The 19,064-nt window shown below is 36.2% G+C and overlaps 1 protein-coding gene across 1 annotated transcript in view; it reads left to right on the forward strand.

Annotated features, from left to right (window-relative positions):
* The first annotated feature begins 352 nt into the window (after window positions 1-352).
* The window catches only part of LOC110461418 (hypoxia up-regulated protein 1-like), a 117,466-nt gene continuing 98,754 nt past the window's right edge, over window positions 353-19,064 (forward strand). Inside the window, exons 1-5 of the mRNA XM_021514861.1 lie at window positions 353-472; window positions 4,177-4,257; window positions 9,802-9,869; window positions 14,350-14,381; window positions 18,404-18,482. Of these exons, the coding sequence (XP_021370536.1) occupies window positions 4,179-4,257; window positions 9,802-9,869; window positions 14,350-14,381; window positions 18,404-18,482 (258 nt within the window). The 5' untranslated portion in view covers window positions 353-472; window positions 4,177-4,178. The remainder of the gene's footprint in view (window positions 473-4,176; window positions 4,258-9,801; window positions 9,870-14,349; window positions 14,382-18,403; window positions 18,483-19,064) is intronic.

Below are 19,064 nucleotides of genomic sequence, written 5' to 3' on the forward strand. Positions count from 1 at the left end.
ACCTCTACCCCTGACCCGGAAGTTTATTTTTGACATTGGTGACACATGCAGACGATTATCTCAAGAAAAAGGCCAACATGCTATGTTGAAATTTTGATATTTTACTCCCAAGATGTTGCTCTTGACCAGGTTAGATGGAAAGTTGGCTATCGGATATTGGGAATTTGTTATGAAATTAAATATTACAATGAAACATATAGTAAAATTAATTGTGGTCTTAGTCCAGCTTGCGCAGAAGGCAATAAGAGTCTGGTTGAACGAGACCAGGTTTGTTACAATAAACATTAGTCTCGTTCAACCAGACGCTTGCTCACCGGAAGTTTACGTGTAGCAACGCCATTGCGCAGACTCGGAATTAATATCCTCTCCCAATCACATTGCGCCACACCGGCTTACTGTAGACTCTGTCAGGGTATCATTGCAGCGAAAACGAATACCGTAATTTACATCAATTTATCAGCACAATAGAAGTGTAAGTATAATTTAAGCTTAAAACTTTTTCTTTGTGAGTATTTATGAAGTGTCGTTAACTACCATTTCCCGTCGTGACATCTGACTACATCCACGTGTCTAGTTTCGCATGGTGCTCAGCTGTTTATGATGACGATTAATAACACCATAGATGAGAATGAAACTCAGGTTGGATCCATATTGCATTGATGTACAATGTATTACAATGTCATTCTGTTAAATGGTGAATCGTACCTGGCCAAATTTGTTAAGAAAATTGTTGGGTATCTAACAAGTTATTTTGTGATAAGGACGTCGAAAACAATGCTTGTTAGCTTCGTTTAGGTTCTTCTATTTCTGGTCAGTAGTCAGTTCATATGAGGAAGTGATATGAATCCTTTGTAACAGGCTGAATTTTTAACGCGTTAACTGAGACGTTTTGGTACTCTGTTCTTTCGGTACCAAGAGTATGGTTGCATTGTTACAAATACGACTCTAAATGAAAAATCTTGTATGGTTCAGTGCGTATACTTGCATAAGACATTTTGGTGATTCCTAAAAGTTGTTTTGATATTTTATAAGATTTTGAGCACTTGGACTAAGGAGGCAGGACCCAAATCGGATCACTTTTTGCAAAAATAATTTTAAATCAATAAAATTGTCAACTGATCAGTTATAAAGGTTCCGGGTTGTTTCGCCCCAAATCTTGTTTCGCGCCAGGTTGTTTAGCCCTAAAACCATTTTTAAAGGCGAAACATTGTTTGGTATTTTCTTTGCATTTTTATTTGTTTTAAGCCACAAATTAAGTCTTCTTAGTCTTTCATATCATTAAAATCAGTTTGTGTTGTTTTCGGATTACATTATTTTCTTCACACCGACACATATTATAACATATATTTAATTAAATTTTAGAAATAAATAAGAATAGTGAAATGAAACAAAATTGGTGTAATTTTAATTACATTGCAGGGTATACAACAATATTATTTTTCCGTGTTAACGCATTTAGTCTAGTGTACACATAATCGTCGCCGTGTGACAATGTTTTCTTTACTCGATTTCGGCCCACGTCCGTGTTGTTTTTTGCTAATTGGAAGAGATCATTTTGAGAAGTTTTGATAGTACCGACCAATACAAATTAATATGCATATATTAATTAGTTTAGTTTCATTATATGTCCATATATTATCTATATATTATACGTATCTATGTACTTAAAGTAATTTAGTTTCATTATATATCCATAACGTTGAAACATTAATGTGTGCAGGTGCATTTTATAAAGAACAACATAACTGGTTTTATTATAAATGTGCAGTATATTCCGGTTATTAGTATGTCCGTTGTCCGCTTCGGTGTTGAATATACACGTTCGTTCTTTATCTTCCACGCGTAATTATACGTATATTATATCTGGATTCAAGAGATTTTTTAAAACTTTTAACATGATATTTGGCTGGTTTAACTCAAGCTCAGCTGAGCGTGTCGACGTAAACTTCCGTGGAACAGTTCACACACATTTCTCGTATCATGACTGTGCAGTTTTTCGTGCGATGTCGCACCTGTCATCTATCAAAGTCACAGATGTATGCCAAAATTATTTTGAAACGTTTAATATCATTAAAGGAGAAGAGGTACAAAATCTTCCTTACATTTTTAAAAAGTGCATTCATACTGTTTTAAACTACAAGTATCTTCTATTTAACTCAAAATAAAATAGAACATGCTGTACATGTTCATGAGATCTGTCAGTTTTCGAGGCCAATGTGTTGAAATGATAAAAGTAAAAATATATTTGTATCCTTTGTGGTGCTAAAGATTCTGTTGGAGACAAAGATCTATAGGAAATAATTATGTCGCAGACATTGTGTCTACTTTGTATGTTTAAAAAATAATAGACTTGCATTTTTGCCAACATTTATTAGCTCACCTGCCCGAAGGGCAAGTGAGCTTATGTCATGGTGCTGCATCCGTCCATCCTCGTCCGTCTACTTTTCCTTTAAACAACTTCGTCTGAAGAACGGACAGGCCTAGAGTCATGATATTAAGCTGAAAGCTTCGTTGGTAGGAGCCCTACAAAGTTTGAGAACGAAAATTACCTTGGCCTGTTTTCAAGGTCACAGGGGTCAAATATGTCAAAAACTACAAACGACTTCTTCTGAAGAACTAAAAGGTATAGAATCTTCATATTTTGCTGATGGCTTCCTGGGATAGAGCCCAACAAAGTTTGAGAATGAAAATGATCTTGACCTACTTTCAAGGTCACAGGGGTCAAATGTGTCAAACACTTCAAACGACTTCTTCTGAAGAACTGAAAGGTATAGAATCTTTATATTTGGCTGGTGGCTTCCTGGGATAAAGCCCAACATAGTTTGAGAATGAAAATTACCTTGTCCTACTTTCAAGGTTAAAGGGGTCAAATGTGTCAAACACTTCAAACGACTTCTTCCGAAGAACTGAAAGGTATAGAATCTCTATATTTGGCTTGTAGCTTCCTAGGAAAGAGCCGAACAAAGTTTGAGAATGAAAATGACCTTGACCTACTTTCAAGGTCAAATGGGTCATATATGTCAAAAGCTTCAAATGACTTCTTCTGATGAACTGAAAGGTATAGAATCTTTATTTTTGATTGATGGCTTCCTTGGATAGAGCCCGACAAAGTTTGAGAATGAAAATGACCTTGAACTTCTTTCAAGGTCACAAAAGTCAAATGTGTCAGACACTTCAAACGACTTCTTCTGAAGAACTGAAAGGTATAGAATCTCTATATTTGGCTTGTAGCTTCTTAGGAAAGAGCCGAACAAAGTTGGAGAATGAAAAGGCCTTGACCTCCTTTTAAGGTCACATGAGGCAGATATGTCAAACACTTTAAACGACTTCCTCTGAAGAACTTAATATTCGGCAAGTGGCTTCCTGGGAAAGAGCCAAACAAAGTTTGTGAATGAAAATGACCTCAACCTACTTTAGAGGTCACAGAGGTCAACATCATTTTAATGGATTTGTTCTTGAGAACTAAAAGGAATGGGATTCATAAGATTTGGCTGGTAGCTTTTTGGAATAGAGCTAACCAATTTGAGAAGGAAAACGACATTGACCTACTTACAAGATCACAGGGAAAAATATGTCAAGCAACTTCTGAAGAAGAACCAAAAAGCATAGAATCTTGTAAAAATATTTTGCTGGTAGTTTCAACAGATGAAGCAAACAAAGTTTGCGAGGGAAATATTTTTAGTGCAATATAATATTTAATGAGAATATTTTGCTATGACTGCTTAAATATTCAGGTGAGCGATACATGCCCTCTTGGGCCTCTTGTTATTATTATTATAAGAAAGTATTTCTGCTAAAAACAAAGGAGGATAGTGTCAGTTATTAGTAAAAACTCATAAACCAGGATCACAGAAAGTAACCAGAAGTAAGCCCTTCGGGGAGCGCACTAATAAGCGTAGTGTTTGTTTTTTGTTGACATTTCCCCAGTGGCACTCAGTAACTTCTATTAGGTATTTGATGTCACATCATCCTTCTAATTTCCACAGTTTCTTAGGAGACATTTTTGTGAGTATGTGATGGTAAAGCATCACCAGGTCCTACCAGAAAAGACCATTCTACCGGGGAACAGTTACCGGTAATCAACCTTGCATGTTTGTTCACAGTGATTATATGATTTCCTGCTTTGATCGAGACAATTTAGAAGATTTATTTATTGATTTTACCTTTATTTTTCAGTAATGAGGATGGTTGCAGTGTCCAGACCAGGCCAGCTATTGGTAATTACTACAGTCTTGTGCCTCTACGTATCACTGACAGGTATGAATCTCAATTAGGACTAGACAGTGATATTTTACAGTCTTTTCTTGCAATCAGCATAACACATTCCTCCTTTTAAATTTGAATTTATTGATCATTTTAGAAGCCAACTTGTTTTCTCTTTTTAGCCCTCATAAAAAATCGTGTGAGCTATTGCTTTCAAAGTTTTGCAATCGTACAGCATTTGTTAATTTATTTTTATATTTCAAATCAGATTCTACCAAAGTATTGTATAGTATTTTGGTCAAAGGTCACCTTTAAAGGATTTTGGCCACGATTTTTCATAATTTCATAATTTACGGTCATCAAATTAAGATGCAAAAGCTGTTTGGTAAACCGTTCACTGTTAAACGTTGATATATGTAACGTTCTGATGGGGTATTAAGTGTACATGTTTGATAAACCGTTCACTGTTAGATGTTGATATATGTAAGGTTATGATGGGGTATTAAGTGTACAGGTTTGGTAAACCATTCACTGTTAGACGTTGATTTATGTAACGTTATGATGGGGGTATTAAGTGTACATGATTGGTAAACCGTTCACTGTAGACATTGATATATGTAACGTTCTGATGGGGGATAAAGTGTACATGTTTGGTAAACCTTTCACTGTTAGATGTTGATATATGTAAGGTTATGATGTGGCATTAAGTGTACATGTTTGATAAACTTTCACTGTTAGACGTTGATATATGTAAGGTTATGATGGTGGATTAAGTGTACATGTTTGGTAAACCTTCCACTGTTAGATGTTGATATATGTAAGGTTATGATGGTGGATTAAGTGTACATGTTTGGTAAACCTTCCACTGTTAGATGTTGATATATGTAAGGTTATGATGGTGGATTAAGTGTACATGTTTGGTAAACCATTCACTGTTAAACGTTGATATATGTAACGTTCTGATGGCGTATAAAGTGTACATGTTTGGTAAACTTTCACTGTTAGACGTTGATATATGTAGCGTTATGATGGGGTAATAAGTGTACATGTTTGGTAAACCATTCACTGTTAGACGTTGATTTATGTAACGTTATGATGGGGGTATTAAGTGTAAATGTTTGATAAACAGTTCACTGTTAGACGTTGATATATGTAAGGGTATGATGGGGGTATTAAGTGTACATGATTGGTAAACCGTTCACTGTAGACATTGATATATGTAACGTTCTGATGGGGTATTAAGTGTACTTGTTTGATAAACCGTTCACTGTTAGACGTTGATATATGTAACGTTATGATGGGGTAATAAGTGTACATGTTTGGTAAACCGTTCACTCTAGACGTTGATATATGTAACGTTCTGATGGGGTATTAAGTGTACATGTTTGGTAAACCGTTCACTGTAGACGTTGATATATGTAACGTTCTGATGGGGTATAAAGTGTACATGTTTGGTAAACCTTTCACTGTTAGACGTTGATATATGTAAGGTTATGATGTGGTATTAAGTGTACATGTTTGATAAACCATCACTGTTAGACGTTGATATATGTAACGTTATGATGGGGGTATTAAGTGTAAATGTTTGATAAACTGTTCACTGTTAGACGTTGATATATGTAAGGTTATGATGTGGTATTAAGTGTACATGTTTAATTGGTAAACCTTTCACTGTTAGACCTTGATATATGTAACGTTATGATGGGGTATAAAGTGTACATGTTTGGTAAACTTTCACTGTTAGACGTTGATATATGTAACGTTATGATAGGGTTTTAAGTGTACATGTTTGGTAAACCGTTCACTGTTAGACGTTGATATATGTAAGGTTATGATGGGGTATTAAGTGTACATGTTTGATAAACTTTCACTGTTAGACGTTGATATATGTAACGTTATGATGGGGGTATTAAGTGTACATGTTTGGTAAACCTTTCACTGTTAGACGTTGATATATGTAAGGTTATGATGGGGGTATTAAGTGTACATGTTTGGTAAACCGTTCACTGTAGACGTTGATATATGTAACGTTATGATGGGGTATAAAGTGTACATGTTTGGTAAACCTTTCACTGTTAGATGTTGATATATGTAACGTTATGATGGGGTAATAAGTGTACATGTTTGGTAAACCTTTCACTGTTAGATGTTGATATATGTAACGTTATGATGGGGTATTAAGTGTACATGTTTGGTAAACCTTTCACTGTTAGACGTTGATATATGTAAGGTTATGATGGGGTATTAAGTGTACATGTTTGGTAAACCTTCCACTGTTAGATGTTGATATATGTAAGGTTATGATGGGGTAATAAGTGTACATGTTTGGTAAACCTTTCACTGTTAGACGTTGATATATGTAAGGTTATGATGGGGTATTAAGTGTACATGTTTGGTAAACCTTTCACTGTTAGACGTTGATATATGTAAGGTTATGATGGGGTATTAAGTGTACATGTTTGGTAAACCTTTCACTGTTAGACGTTGATATATGTAAGGTTATGATGGGGTATTAAGTGTACATGTTTGGTAAACCTTTCACTGTTAGACGTTGATATATGTAACGTTATGATGGGGTATTAAGTGTACATGTTTGGTAAACCTTTCACTGTTAGACGTTGATATATGTAACGTTATGATGGGGTATTAAGTGTACATGTTTGGTAAACCTTTCACTGTTAGACGTTGATATATGTAACGTTATGATGGGGTATTAAGTGTACATGTTTGGTAAACCGTTCACTGTTAGACGTTGATATATGTAACGTTATGATGGGGTATTAAGTGTACATGTTTGGTAAACCGTTCACTGTTAGACGTTGATATATGTAACGTTATGATGGGGTATTAAGTGTACATGTTTGGTAAACCGTTCACTGTTAGACGTTGATATATGTAACGTTATGATGGGGTATTAAGTGTACATGTTTGGTAAACCGTTCACTGTTAGACGTTGATATATGTAAGGTTATGATGGGGTATTAAGTGTACATGTTTGGTAAACCGTTCACTGTTAGACGTTGATATATGTAACGTTATGATGGGGTATTAAGTGTACATGTTTGGTAAACCGTTCACTGTTAGACGTTGATATATGTAAGGTTATGATGGGGTATTAAGTGTACATGTTTGGTAAACCGTTCACTGTTAGACGTTGATATATGTAACGTTATGATGGGGTATTAAGTGTACATGTTTGGTAAACCGTTCACTGTTAGACGTTGATATATGTAAGGTTATGATGGGGTATTAAGTGTACATGTTTGGTAAACCGTTCACTGTTAGACGTTGATATATGTAAGGTTATGATGGGGTATTAAGTGTACATGTTTGGTAAACCGTTCACTGTTAGACGTTGATATATGTAAGGTTATGATGGGGTATTAAGTGTACATGTTTGGTAAACCGTTCACTGTTAGACGTTGATATATGTAAGGTTATGATGGGGTATTAAGTGTACATGTTTGGTAAACCGTTCACTGTTAGACGTTGATATATGTAAGGTTATGATGGGGTATTAAGTGTACATGTTTGGTAAACCGTTCACTGTTAGACGTTGATATATGTAAGGTTATGATGGGGTATTAAGTGTACATGTTTGGTAAACCGTTCACTGTTAGACGTTGATATATGTAAGGTTATGATGGGGTATTAAGTGTACATGTTTGGTAAACCGTTCACTGTTAGACGTTGATATATGTAAGGTTATGATGGGGTATTAAGTGTACATGTTTGGTAAACCGTTCACTGTTAGACGTTGATATATGTAAGGTTATGATGGGGTATTAAGTGTACATGTTTGGTAAACCGTTCACTGTTAGACGTTGATATATGTAACGTTATGATGGGGTATTAAGTGTACATGTTTGGTAAACCGTTCACTGTTAGACGTTGATATATGTAAGGTTATGATGGGGTATTAAGTGTACATGTTTGGTAAACCGTTCACTGTTAGACGTTGATATATGTAACGTTATGATGGGGTATTAAGTGTACATGTTTGGTAAACCGTTCACTGTTAGACGTTGATATATGTAAGGTTATGATGGGGTATTAAGTGTACATGTTTGGTAAACCGTTCACTGTTAGACGTTGATATATGTAAGGTTATGATGGGGTATTAAGTGTACATGTTTGGTAAACCGTTCACTGTTAGACGTTGATATATGTAAGGTTATGATGGGGTATTAAGTGTACATGTTTGGTAAACCGTTCACTGTTAGACGTTGATATATGTAAGGTTATGATGGGGTATTAAGTGTACATGTTTGGTAAACCGTTCACTGTTAGACGTTGATATATGTAAGGTTATGATGGGGTATTAAGTGTACATGTTTGGTAAACCGTTCACTGTTAGACGTTGATATATGTAAGGTTATGATGGGGTATTAAGTGTACATGTTTGGTAAACCGTTCACTGTTAGACGTTGATATATGTAAGGTTATGATGGGGTATTAAGTGTACATGTTTGGTAAACCGTTCACTGTTAGACGTTGATATATGTAAGGTTATGATGGGGTATTAAGTGTACATGTTTGGTAAACCGTTCACTGTTAGACGTTGATATATGTAAGGTTATGATGGGGTATTAAGTGTACATGTTTGGTAAACCGTTCACTGTTAGACGTTGATATATGTAAGGTTATGATGGGGTATTAAGTGTACATGTTTGGTAAACCGTTCACTGTTAGACGTTGATATATGTAAGGTTATGATGGGGTATTAAGTGTACATGTTTGGTAAACCGTTCACTGTTAGACGTTGATATATGTAAGGTTATGATGGGGTATTAAGTGTACATGTTTGGTAAACCGTTCACTGTTAGACGTTGATATATGTAAGGTTATGATGGGGTATTAAGTGTACATGTTTGGTAAACCGTTCACTGTTAGACGTTGATATATGTAACGTTATGATGGGGTATTAAGTGTACATGTTTGGTAAACCGTTCACTGTTAGACGTTGATATATGTAAGGTTATGATGGGGTATTAAGTGTACATGTTTAATTGGTAAATCTTTCACTGTTAGACGTTGATATATGTAACGTTATGATGGGGTATTAAGTGTACCTGTTTGGTAAACCGTTCATTGTTAAACGTTGATATATGTAACATTACTTGTTATATGGACCAGTGACCCAAACGTGCTACTCTGACGTCACAAGTACCACGTGACCTGTTGGCTCATTAAAATTCTTGCCAGTGAGGATTGGTCACCTTTGATTACCTATATCTAGGTAACGGGATACTTCAGAACACCCGTTGATGGATGATTCTGTATTCATTTAAGTATATTACAGGTTTCGCTTATTTTTAGGGAATGTAAAAACTTGTGGCCAAAACCCTTTAAGCATTGGCTAAGGTCAAAGATTACAATGGGCTTTAATTCTTCAAAAAATTCAGAATCTTAATAGTTTTACATAGCCTAGAGTCATGATATTTTGCCAATTGGTAAATACAACAGAGTGCTATAAAGTTTTGTCATATAAATGAACAAACAACTAACAGGTCACACAATCTTTTCCCGACGGGCACAGCAGGCCCTCTGTGACTCTTGTTATATATCAAATCATTTTGTCAACATTTGTTTTTACAGTGGGGTTTAATTTAGCTGTCATCGCAATAGACTTAGGAGCTGAATATACAAAGATTGCTCTTGTGAAGGTAAGGACAACATTTAACTAAGTTACATTTTAACTATGAATATTTTAGGGTTGACGATTAGCTCTACTGTACATGTTTAGCTCAATGTTCTTTCCTTTTAATGGGGGTACACTTATTGGGTGCAATTGTATATTTAGTGTGATCTTGTTGGATACAAATGTATGTTTATAGTGACCTTGTTGGGTACTAATGTATGTTTAGTATGACCTTGACCTTGTTGGGTACTATTGTATGGTCAGTGGGACCTTGACCTTGTTGGTTACTAATGTATGTTCAGTGACACCTTGTTGGGTACTAATGTATGGTCAGTGAGACCTTGTTGGGTACTAATGTATGTTCAGTGTGATCTTGTTGGGGACTAATGTATGTTCAGTGTGACCTTAATGTAAGTTCAGTGTGACCTCGTTGGGGACTAATGTATGTTCAGTGTGACCTTGACCTTGTTGGGCACTAATGTATGTTCAGTGAGACTTTGACCTTGTTGGGTACTAATGTAAGTTCAGTGTGACCTCGTTGGGTACTAATGTATGTTCAGTGAGACCTTGTTGGGCACTAATGAATGTTCAGTGTGACCTTGTTGGGTACTAATGTATGTTCAGTGTGACCTTGACCTTGTTGGGTACTAATGTATGTTCAGCGTGATCTTGTTGGGTACTAATGTATGTTTAGTGATACCTTGACTTTGTTGGGTACTGATGTATGTTCAGTGAGACCTTGACCTTGTTGGGCACTAATGTATGTTCAGTGTGACCTTGACCTTGTTGGGCACTAATGTATGTTCAGTGTGACCTTGACCTTGTTGGGCACTAATGTATGTTCAGTGAGACCTTGACCTTGTTGGGCACTAATGTATGTTGAGTGTGACCTTGGCCTTGTTGGGCACTAATGTATGTTCAGTGAGACCTTGTTGGGCACTAATGAATGTTCAGTGTGACCTTGACTTTGTTGGGTACTCATGTTTGTTCAGTATGACCTTGTTGGGCACTAATGAATGTTCAGTGTGACCTTGACTTTGTTGGGTACTAATGTATTTTCAGTGTGACCTTGTTGGGCACTAATGAATGTTCAGTGTGACCTTGACTTTGTTGGGTACTAATGAATGTTTGGTGTGACCTTGTTGGGTACTAATGTATGTTTGGTGTGACCTTGTTGGGTACTAATGTATGTTCAGTGAGACCTTGTTGGGTACTAATGTATGTTTGGTGTGACCTTGTTGGGTACCAATGTATGTTCAGTGAGACCTTGTTGGGTACTAATGTATGTTCAGTGACACCTTGTTGGGTACTAATGTATGTTCAGTGTGATCTTGTTGGGTACTAATGTATGTTCAGTGTGACCTTGACCTTGTTGGGTACTAATGTATGTTCAGCGTGATCTTGTTGGGTACTAATGTATGTTTAGTGATACCTTGACTTTGTTGGGTACTGATGTATGTTCAGTGAGACTTTGACCTTGTTGGGCACTAATGTATGTTCAGTGTGACCTTGACCTTGTTGGACACTAATGTATGTTCAGTGAGACCTTGACCTTGTTGGGCACTAATTCTATGTTCATTGTGACCTTGTTAGGTAATAATGTATGTTTAGTGTGACTTTGTTGGGTACTAATGTATGTTGAGTGTGACCTTGGCCTTGTTGGGCACTAATGTATGTTCAGTGAGACCTTGACCTTGTTGGGCACTAATTTTATGTTCATTGTGACCTTGTTAGGTAATAATGAATGTTCAGTGTGACTTTGTTGGGTACTAATGTATGTTCAGTGTGACCTTGTTGGGTACTAATGTATGTTCAGTGTGACCTTGTGTGGTACTAATGAATGTTCAGTGTGACCTTGTTGGGTACTACTGTATGTTCAGTGTGACCTTTTTGGGTACTAATGAATGTTCAGTGTGACCTTGTTGGGTACTCATGAATGTTCAGTGTGACCTTGTTGGGTACTAATGAATGTTCAGTGTGACCTTATTGGGTACTACTGTATTTTCAGTGTGACCTTGTTGGGTACTAATGAATGTTCATTGTGACCTTGTTGGGTACTACTGTATGTTCAGTGTGACCTTGTTGGGTACTAATGAATGTTCAGTGTTTCCTTGTTGGGTACTAATGTATTTTCAGTGTGACCTTGTTGAGTACTAATGAATGTTCATTGTGACGTTGTTGGGTACTACTGTATGTTCAGTGTGACCTTTTTGGGTACTAATGAATGTTCAGTGTTTCCTTGTTGGGTACTAATGTATTTTCAGTGTGCCCTTGTTGGGTACTAATGTATTTTCAGTGTGACCTTGTTGGGTACTAATGAATGTTCAGTGTGACCTTGTTGGGTACTACTATATGTTCAGTGTGAACTTGTTGAATACTAATGAATGTTCAGTGGGACCTTGTTGGGTACTAATGGATGTGCAGTGTGACCTTGTTGGGTACAACTATATGTTCAGTGTGAACTTGTTGGGTACTAATGAATGTTCAGTGGGACCTTGTTGGGTACAAATGAATGTTCAGTGTGACCTTGTTGGGTACTAATGTATGTTCAGTGAGACCTTGTTGGGTACTAATGTATGTTTGGTGTGACCTTGTTGGGTACCAATGTATGTTCAGTGAGACCTTGTTGGGTACTAATGTATGTTCAGTGTGACCTTGTTGGGTACTAATGAATGTTCAGTGTGACCTTCTTGGGTACTGATGTATGTTCAGTGTGACCTTGACCTTGTTGGGTAATAATGAATGTTCAGTGTGACCTTGTTGGGTACTAATGGATGTTCAGTGTGACCTTGTTGGGTACTAATGAATGTTCAGTGTGACCTTCTTGGGTACTGATGAATGTTCAGTGTGACCTTGACCTTGTTGGGTACTAATGAATGTTCATTGTGACCTTGTTGGGTATAAATGAATGTTCAGTGTGACCTTCTTGGGTACTGATGAATGTTCAGTGTGACCTTGACCTTGTTGGGTACTAACTTTGGGAATTTTCATTGATCTTGTACAGGTACATTTTTGACTTAGTTTGATTAATTAGTTGTAATGTCAACTGTTTTAATAACGAACGAACCTTACTTATATTTTGAAACAGCGAGAAATTTTGCTCATAAAAGTTTGATTCATGAATTAAATATAAGTAGTGTTTTAAAGAAAAATACCCAGAATTTGCCGTAAGTTTGCCAATTAGAGTAATTTGAATCTTCGTAGTTCATCTTTTTTTGCCATTTACTTTTGCTTGTTTATGCCATAACTCAAACAATTGTTCTTCAGTTTTTGTCAAACTTGGTGGGATGTTTTATTACCTGAATGCATTGGATCTGTTTCTTAAATTGTGATATTTAAATGCTATTCGGCAGAGTTTTGTCCCTTTTTCACTGTGGGGCTATGTTCCTTTCATTGCCAAATAAGTGCATTGTGTAGAAATGCAAGAATTTTTTATTTTTTTAATCAATTCTTTTTAAATTTGGTATGGTAATGCTAGAAGCAGTAATGTTCAACAAATACAGTAGTACTGGTTTTTCTGTCAAGTTTCAACTTTTCGCATTTTTGCGTATCACACTTGACGTAGCAAATGCAACACTACTTCCTTTTTGCCGTTAATGTTTCCTTGTTTACACGATAACTCAAACAAATGTTCTTCAATGTTTTTTAAAACTATTCGGTTGTTTCATTACCTGTATGCTTTTAATGAATTCTTAAATCGTGACATTTAAACCCTATTCCACAGAGTTATGCCCCTTTTTCATTGCCAAATAAGGGCATTCCATCGAAAATGCAAGAACTTTTATTAGTTATTTGTTCAAGACTCCTACTTCAAAGCCAAGGTTCTAGTTTTAGTAATACCAACATTGACCACGAATGTGTAATTCCGCTCACATTGATCTTGTTTGTTCAGGTTATGAGGAGATAACTCCCATTGATCATGAATATATTTGTCATAGATGGTGTCATACATGGCAAAATTTACTGTTATGATAAATTAACTTGTGCTCAACTGGATTGTTCACCTCATAATCTGACCAAAATAGAAAACCATTCCTTTGTTATATATATTTAAGGTATCTTTCTGTGAATGGTTCATACCTATTGTATTAATTTTGTTAGTCCGATAAGCACACAAATTTAATTTTCAAAATACAATAACATATGATATGAGCATTAACTGTAAAAGCTGTAGTCTGAAATTTGATTGAGCCTTTTTTTAAGTCCATCCACATCTTCTGTGAATGACATCAAATTCTGTCTTCTTCATGGACATACAATGTGGATCTGCCAACATGTTTTGATGCCAATGTCATGGAAACCTGTTACATATGGTAAGGACAACTCCAGTTTGCGGGAACAATGGTTGCTGTGTGAGAGAACATCAGTGTAGATTGTAAATATTCACGATGGTGAATGATTCATGACAACTCACACCAGTGTAACTGTTCTGCACAATACTTAATGGGGGGAATATTTTGGGCAGTTTATTTTATGAAATTATTCTCTTTTTTTTTAAATTATAGCCTGGTGTTCCCATGGAAATAGTGCTGAATGAGTGAGTATTTATTTCACTAAAATTATTTTTAATTAAAAGTCAATATTCTATAAAGTTGTGTGACCGCACAACGCACCAAAAATAGCGTGCACACATCGTGCATATATACGTCATGCACACACCATCCAAACATCATCCACAAATGTTCGATTTGGAACAATTGGTTTATCAATATTATGGAATGAAAAAAATCGGAAACGGAACCCTTGTGTGGAATAAGAAACACTGTATATATAGATTTCTCTTCATATTAATAAGGGATATGTTCAATTTTACAAAGTTTGGTACACAGCATTACAGTGACAGTTAGGCTGTCATGAATAGGTTTGGCTCCAAGGTAACAGAACAGGTAAATTATATTTTGATGATGGACCAGACTTTTACCTGGCCTGTGCCTGACAAAGAGAGTTGATATATATGTGATACAGTATGACGGTTATTAAAACAAAACTAGATGTTCTGTATTTGTTATTTAAATCTATAGCTTCCCTTCACCTGGATTTCCACACCTTGGTGAGTTATGTAAGTGCCCTGGGTGGAGAAAACCACAGTCCAGGTGCAGGTACAAAGTGGCTATGTATACCTGTATAGAGAAACGTGTCCATATGTGTTATTTTACATGTGTGGATTGTGGTCTTTTAAAAAACACTGATAGATAGAAATATCAACTTATATATGTAGCTAGAACATAGAAATATATACTTAAACACCAAGTTTATACGTGTTAACACATACCGTATATATTGTAAGCCATTTCTCAATTTACACCAACCAAAATTGTTATTGCACGACGTTCGTCCATTGTCCGCACAAGTCTGTGCAAGCAATAATCGTCCAGATTTTTATCATTCGCACATCATGTAATGTTGTGCGATGAATAAATGTATGATATTTTGAGTCTCCACATCAGTTTGAGACAAAGTTAATTCTTTCATGTTTTAGTAGATTGTACACATTGATTCCACACTCTAGTAGTTTGAATGTTATCGTTTTTTGCTTGTTGATTTTCAGATAATAAGAAAACTAGTGTATGATCCTGACTATACATGGTACATGATAATGTTTGTTATATCCCTAGGATTTATCAGTGATAAACACACCCTAGGTCCTAGGTACATAATGATTGTTATATCCCTAGGATTTAACAGTGATAAACACACCCTAGGTCCTAGGTACATCATAATATTTGTTATATCCATAGAATTTATCAGTGATAAACACACCCTAGGTCCTAGGTACCTCATAATGTTTGTTATATCCCTAGGATTTATCAGTGATAAACATACCCTAGGTCCTAGGTACATAATGTTTGTTATATCCCTAGGATTTATTAGTGATAAACACACCCTAGGTCCTAGGTACATCATAATGTGTGTTATATCGCTAGGACTTATCAGTGATAAACACACCCTAGGTCCTAGGTCCATCATAATGTTTGTTATATCCCTAGGATTTATCAGTGATAAACACATCCTAGGTCCTAGGTACATCATAATGTTTGTTATATCCATAGAATTTATCAGTGATAAACACACCCTAGCTCCTAGGTACATCATAATGTTTGTTATATCCCAAGGATTTATCAGTGATAAACACACCCTAGCTCCTAGGTACATTTGTCTAAATTGTTAAAGGGAATGCATTGCTGAAATGATTTAAAAATGATAAGGCAAAACAAAATATATGTAGGGCTACCTGAAACAAATTATTTTTTTCCGGTCTGAAGTATCTTCGTTATAAGTCATGAATTACATGCAAATACTCTACTGAATAACAGAACAGTTTAAGGGGTAAAACCTTTAAAACATTTCTTCTACCGTAAGGATTAAGGGATTTTATCCCTATTTAGTCTGGAACAATCTTGGGTCAAGGGGACTCAATTTTGTATAAACATTGGGTGTGACCCCCCCTTGGGGCAGAGGGACGGGCCCAATATGAGAAATAGATGTAAATCTTTAAAATCTTTCTTCTACCATAGGGATTAAGGGATTTCAGCCCAGTTTGGTCTGGAGCATCCTTGGGCAAATGGGACTCAATTTTGTATAAATATTGAGTGTCTTGGGACAAAGGGGCGGGCATTATAGGGGAAACATAGCCAGTTCTTCAAAATCCTTCTTCTTCTGTAGGAATGACAGTTTTTTGTCCAAATTTGGTAGGAGGCACCCTTGAGTGAAGGTGAACCAATTTTGTATAAACTGTGGGTCTGACCCCCTTGGGGGCAGAGAGGTGGGGCCAAATATGGGATATAGAGGAATAGCTTTAATATTCTTTTCTTCCAATGGGATGAAGGTAATTTAACCAGAACATTAGCATACTATGGGGAAGGGGAATAAATGTTGTATAAATGGTGGGTCTGAGCCCCCTGCAGGCCTTAGGGTAATTTAGCAATTTCTTTAAAATTCTTTTTCTGTAGAAATGACAGGATTTTGTCCATATTTGGTCTAGAGCATCCTTTGGTGAAGGGGACTTAATTTTGTATCAACAGTGGGTCTAACCCCCTTGGGGCAGAGGGGCAGGGCCAAATAGGGGAAACATAGCAAATTCTTCAAAATCCTCCTTTTCCTGTAGGAATGACAGGATTTTGTCTAATTGCATATAAATATAACCCCTGACTAACCATGTAATACATATACACTATCAGCAACATCTGGCTATTTCAACTTCAATTTTGCTAACATTTCCAGGTGAGTGATACAGGTCCTCTCAGCTTTTAAGGTCACCTGAGCTTTGCTCAAGTGACCTATTCAACTTCTTTCCAAGAACCAGTGGATGGATTTTTTTCAAACTTGGTCAGAATCTGGTAGATGAGGCTACAAAATTGTAAAATTGGGATTCCTACCCAAACCCAAAGGGCCAGGGCGGGGCCCCAAAGGGAAAATTAACCAATATTTCAAAAATCTTCCTCTCCAGACTCAGAGGTACTACATTAAATTTCAGTGCATCAAAAGAAAGATCCTCAGGGGCTTTATTTAAATTGTAAATTTCAGGACCCCCAAGCTATCCGTTCTCCCTTGGGGAGGGGGTAAAGTTTACTATAGTTTATATAGGGAAATAACATTTTTGGGTATATTTTGACAACTTTCTGTAGGAAATTATTTTTACTTGGTGAGAATTATCCTTGGAAAAAGATGGTTTCAAATTGTAAAATTGAGATTCCTACCTCAACCCCTGCGGCTAGGGTGGGGCCCCAAAGGGAAAATTAACCAATATTTCAAAAATCTTCTTCTCCAGACTCCGAGGTACTACATTCAATTTCAGTGCATCAAAAGAAAGATCATCAGGGGCTTTATTTAAATTGTAAATTTCAGGACCCCCAAGCTATCCGTTCTCCCTTGGGGAGGGGGTAAAGTTTACTACAGTTTATATAGGGAAATAACACTTTTGGGTATATTTTATCAATTTTCATTAGAAAATTACTCAAACTTAGTCAGAATCATCTTTGGTGAATGAGGGTGTTACGGTGTAAAATTTTGATTCCTGCCCGATCCCGCAGGGGCTAGGGCGGGGCCCCAAAGGGAACATTTACCAATATTTTCAAATTCTTATCCTTTGATGACATGTCAAGTATTGTATTTCACTTTGTTTACATACTGATTTCCACATCACATCTAAACAATGAAATAAAGCTACCAGTACCTATGATATAACCCAGGTGACCTCTAAGGCCCTTTGGCCTCTTGTTCAACTTCTGGGCCTCTTGTTCTCCTGGTACTCCAGATTTCCTCCACAACCAAAACCTAGCTCTTTCTTAATTGATGTTAAAAGGACACGAAGCACAAACAAACAAAAAGCTATAAAGGGAATTTCTACCTTTTGTGATGCCATTCAATTGTTAATAAGATTCACACATCTAATGCTGGATCTTGCCCACTGGAGTCTTTCTGAAAACCTGTTCATTAAGTTGATCCATAAGCATTATATTCTATAGATATGTATGAACAATTAACATCCACTGGACTTGTTCTTTGAATATTAGCATGATTTGACCAGCATGTCAATTAACACCCATCACTTTTTGTCAGTGAGGGTTCAAGAAAGACTTCATCCATTGTGGCAATGAGGGACGGTGAAAGACACTACGGACAAGCTGCCACCAACACGGTAAGGAGACTAAAACATTGTACCATATATACATGGTATGGAGACTAAAACATAGTACCATATATACATGGTATGGAGTCTAAAACATTGTACCATATATACATGGGATGGAGACTAAAACATTGTACTAGATATACATGGTATGGAGACTAAAACAATGTACCATTATATACATGGTATGGAGACTCAAACATTGTACCATATATACATGGGATGGAGACTAAAACATTGTACTATATATAACACAGTAAGGAGACTAAAACATGGTACCATATATACATGGTATGGAGACTAAAACATGGTACAATATATACATGGTATGGAGACTAAAACATTGTACCATTATATACATGGTATGGAGACTAAAACATTGTACCATATATACATGGGATGGAGACTAAAACATGGTACCATATATACATGGTATGGAGACTAAAACATTGTACTATATATACATGGTATGGAGACTAAAACATTGTACTATATATAACACAGTAAGGAGACTAAAACATGGTACCATATATACATGGTATGGAGACTAAAACATGGTACCATATATACATGGTATGGAGACTAAAACAT

Source organism: Mizuhopecten yessoensis, unplaced genomic scaffold (genome assembly GCF_002113885.1).
Source record: "Mizuhopecten yessoensis strain PY_sf001 unplaced genomic scaffold, ASM211388v2 scaffold10613, whole genome shotgun sequence".
In the NCBI taxonomy this organism is placed as follows: domain Eukaryota; kingdom Metazoa; phylum Mollusca; class Bivalvia; order Pectinida; family Pectinidae; genus Mizuhopecten; species Mizuhopecten yessoensis.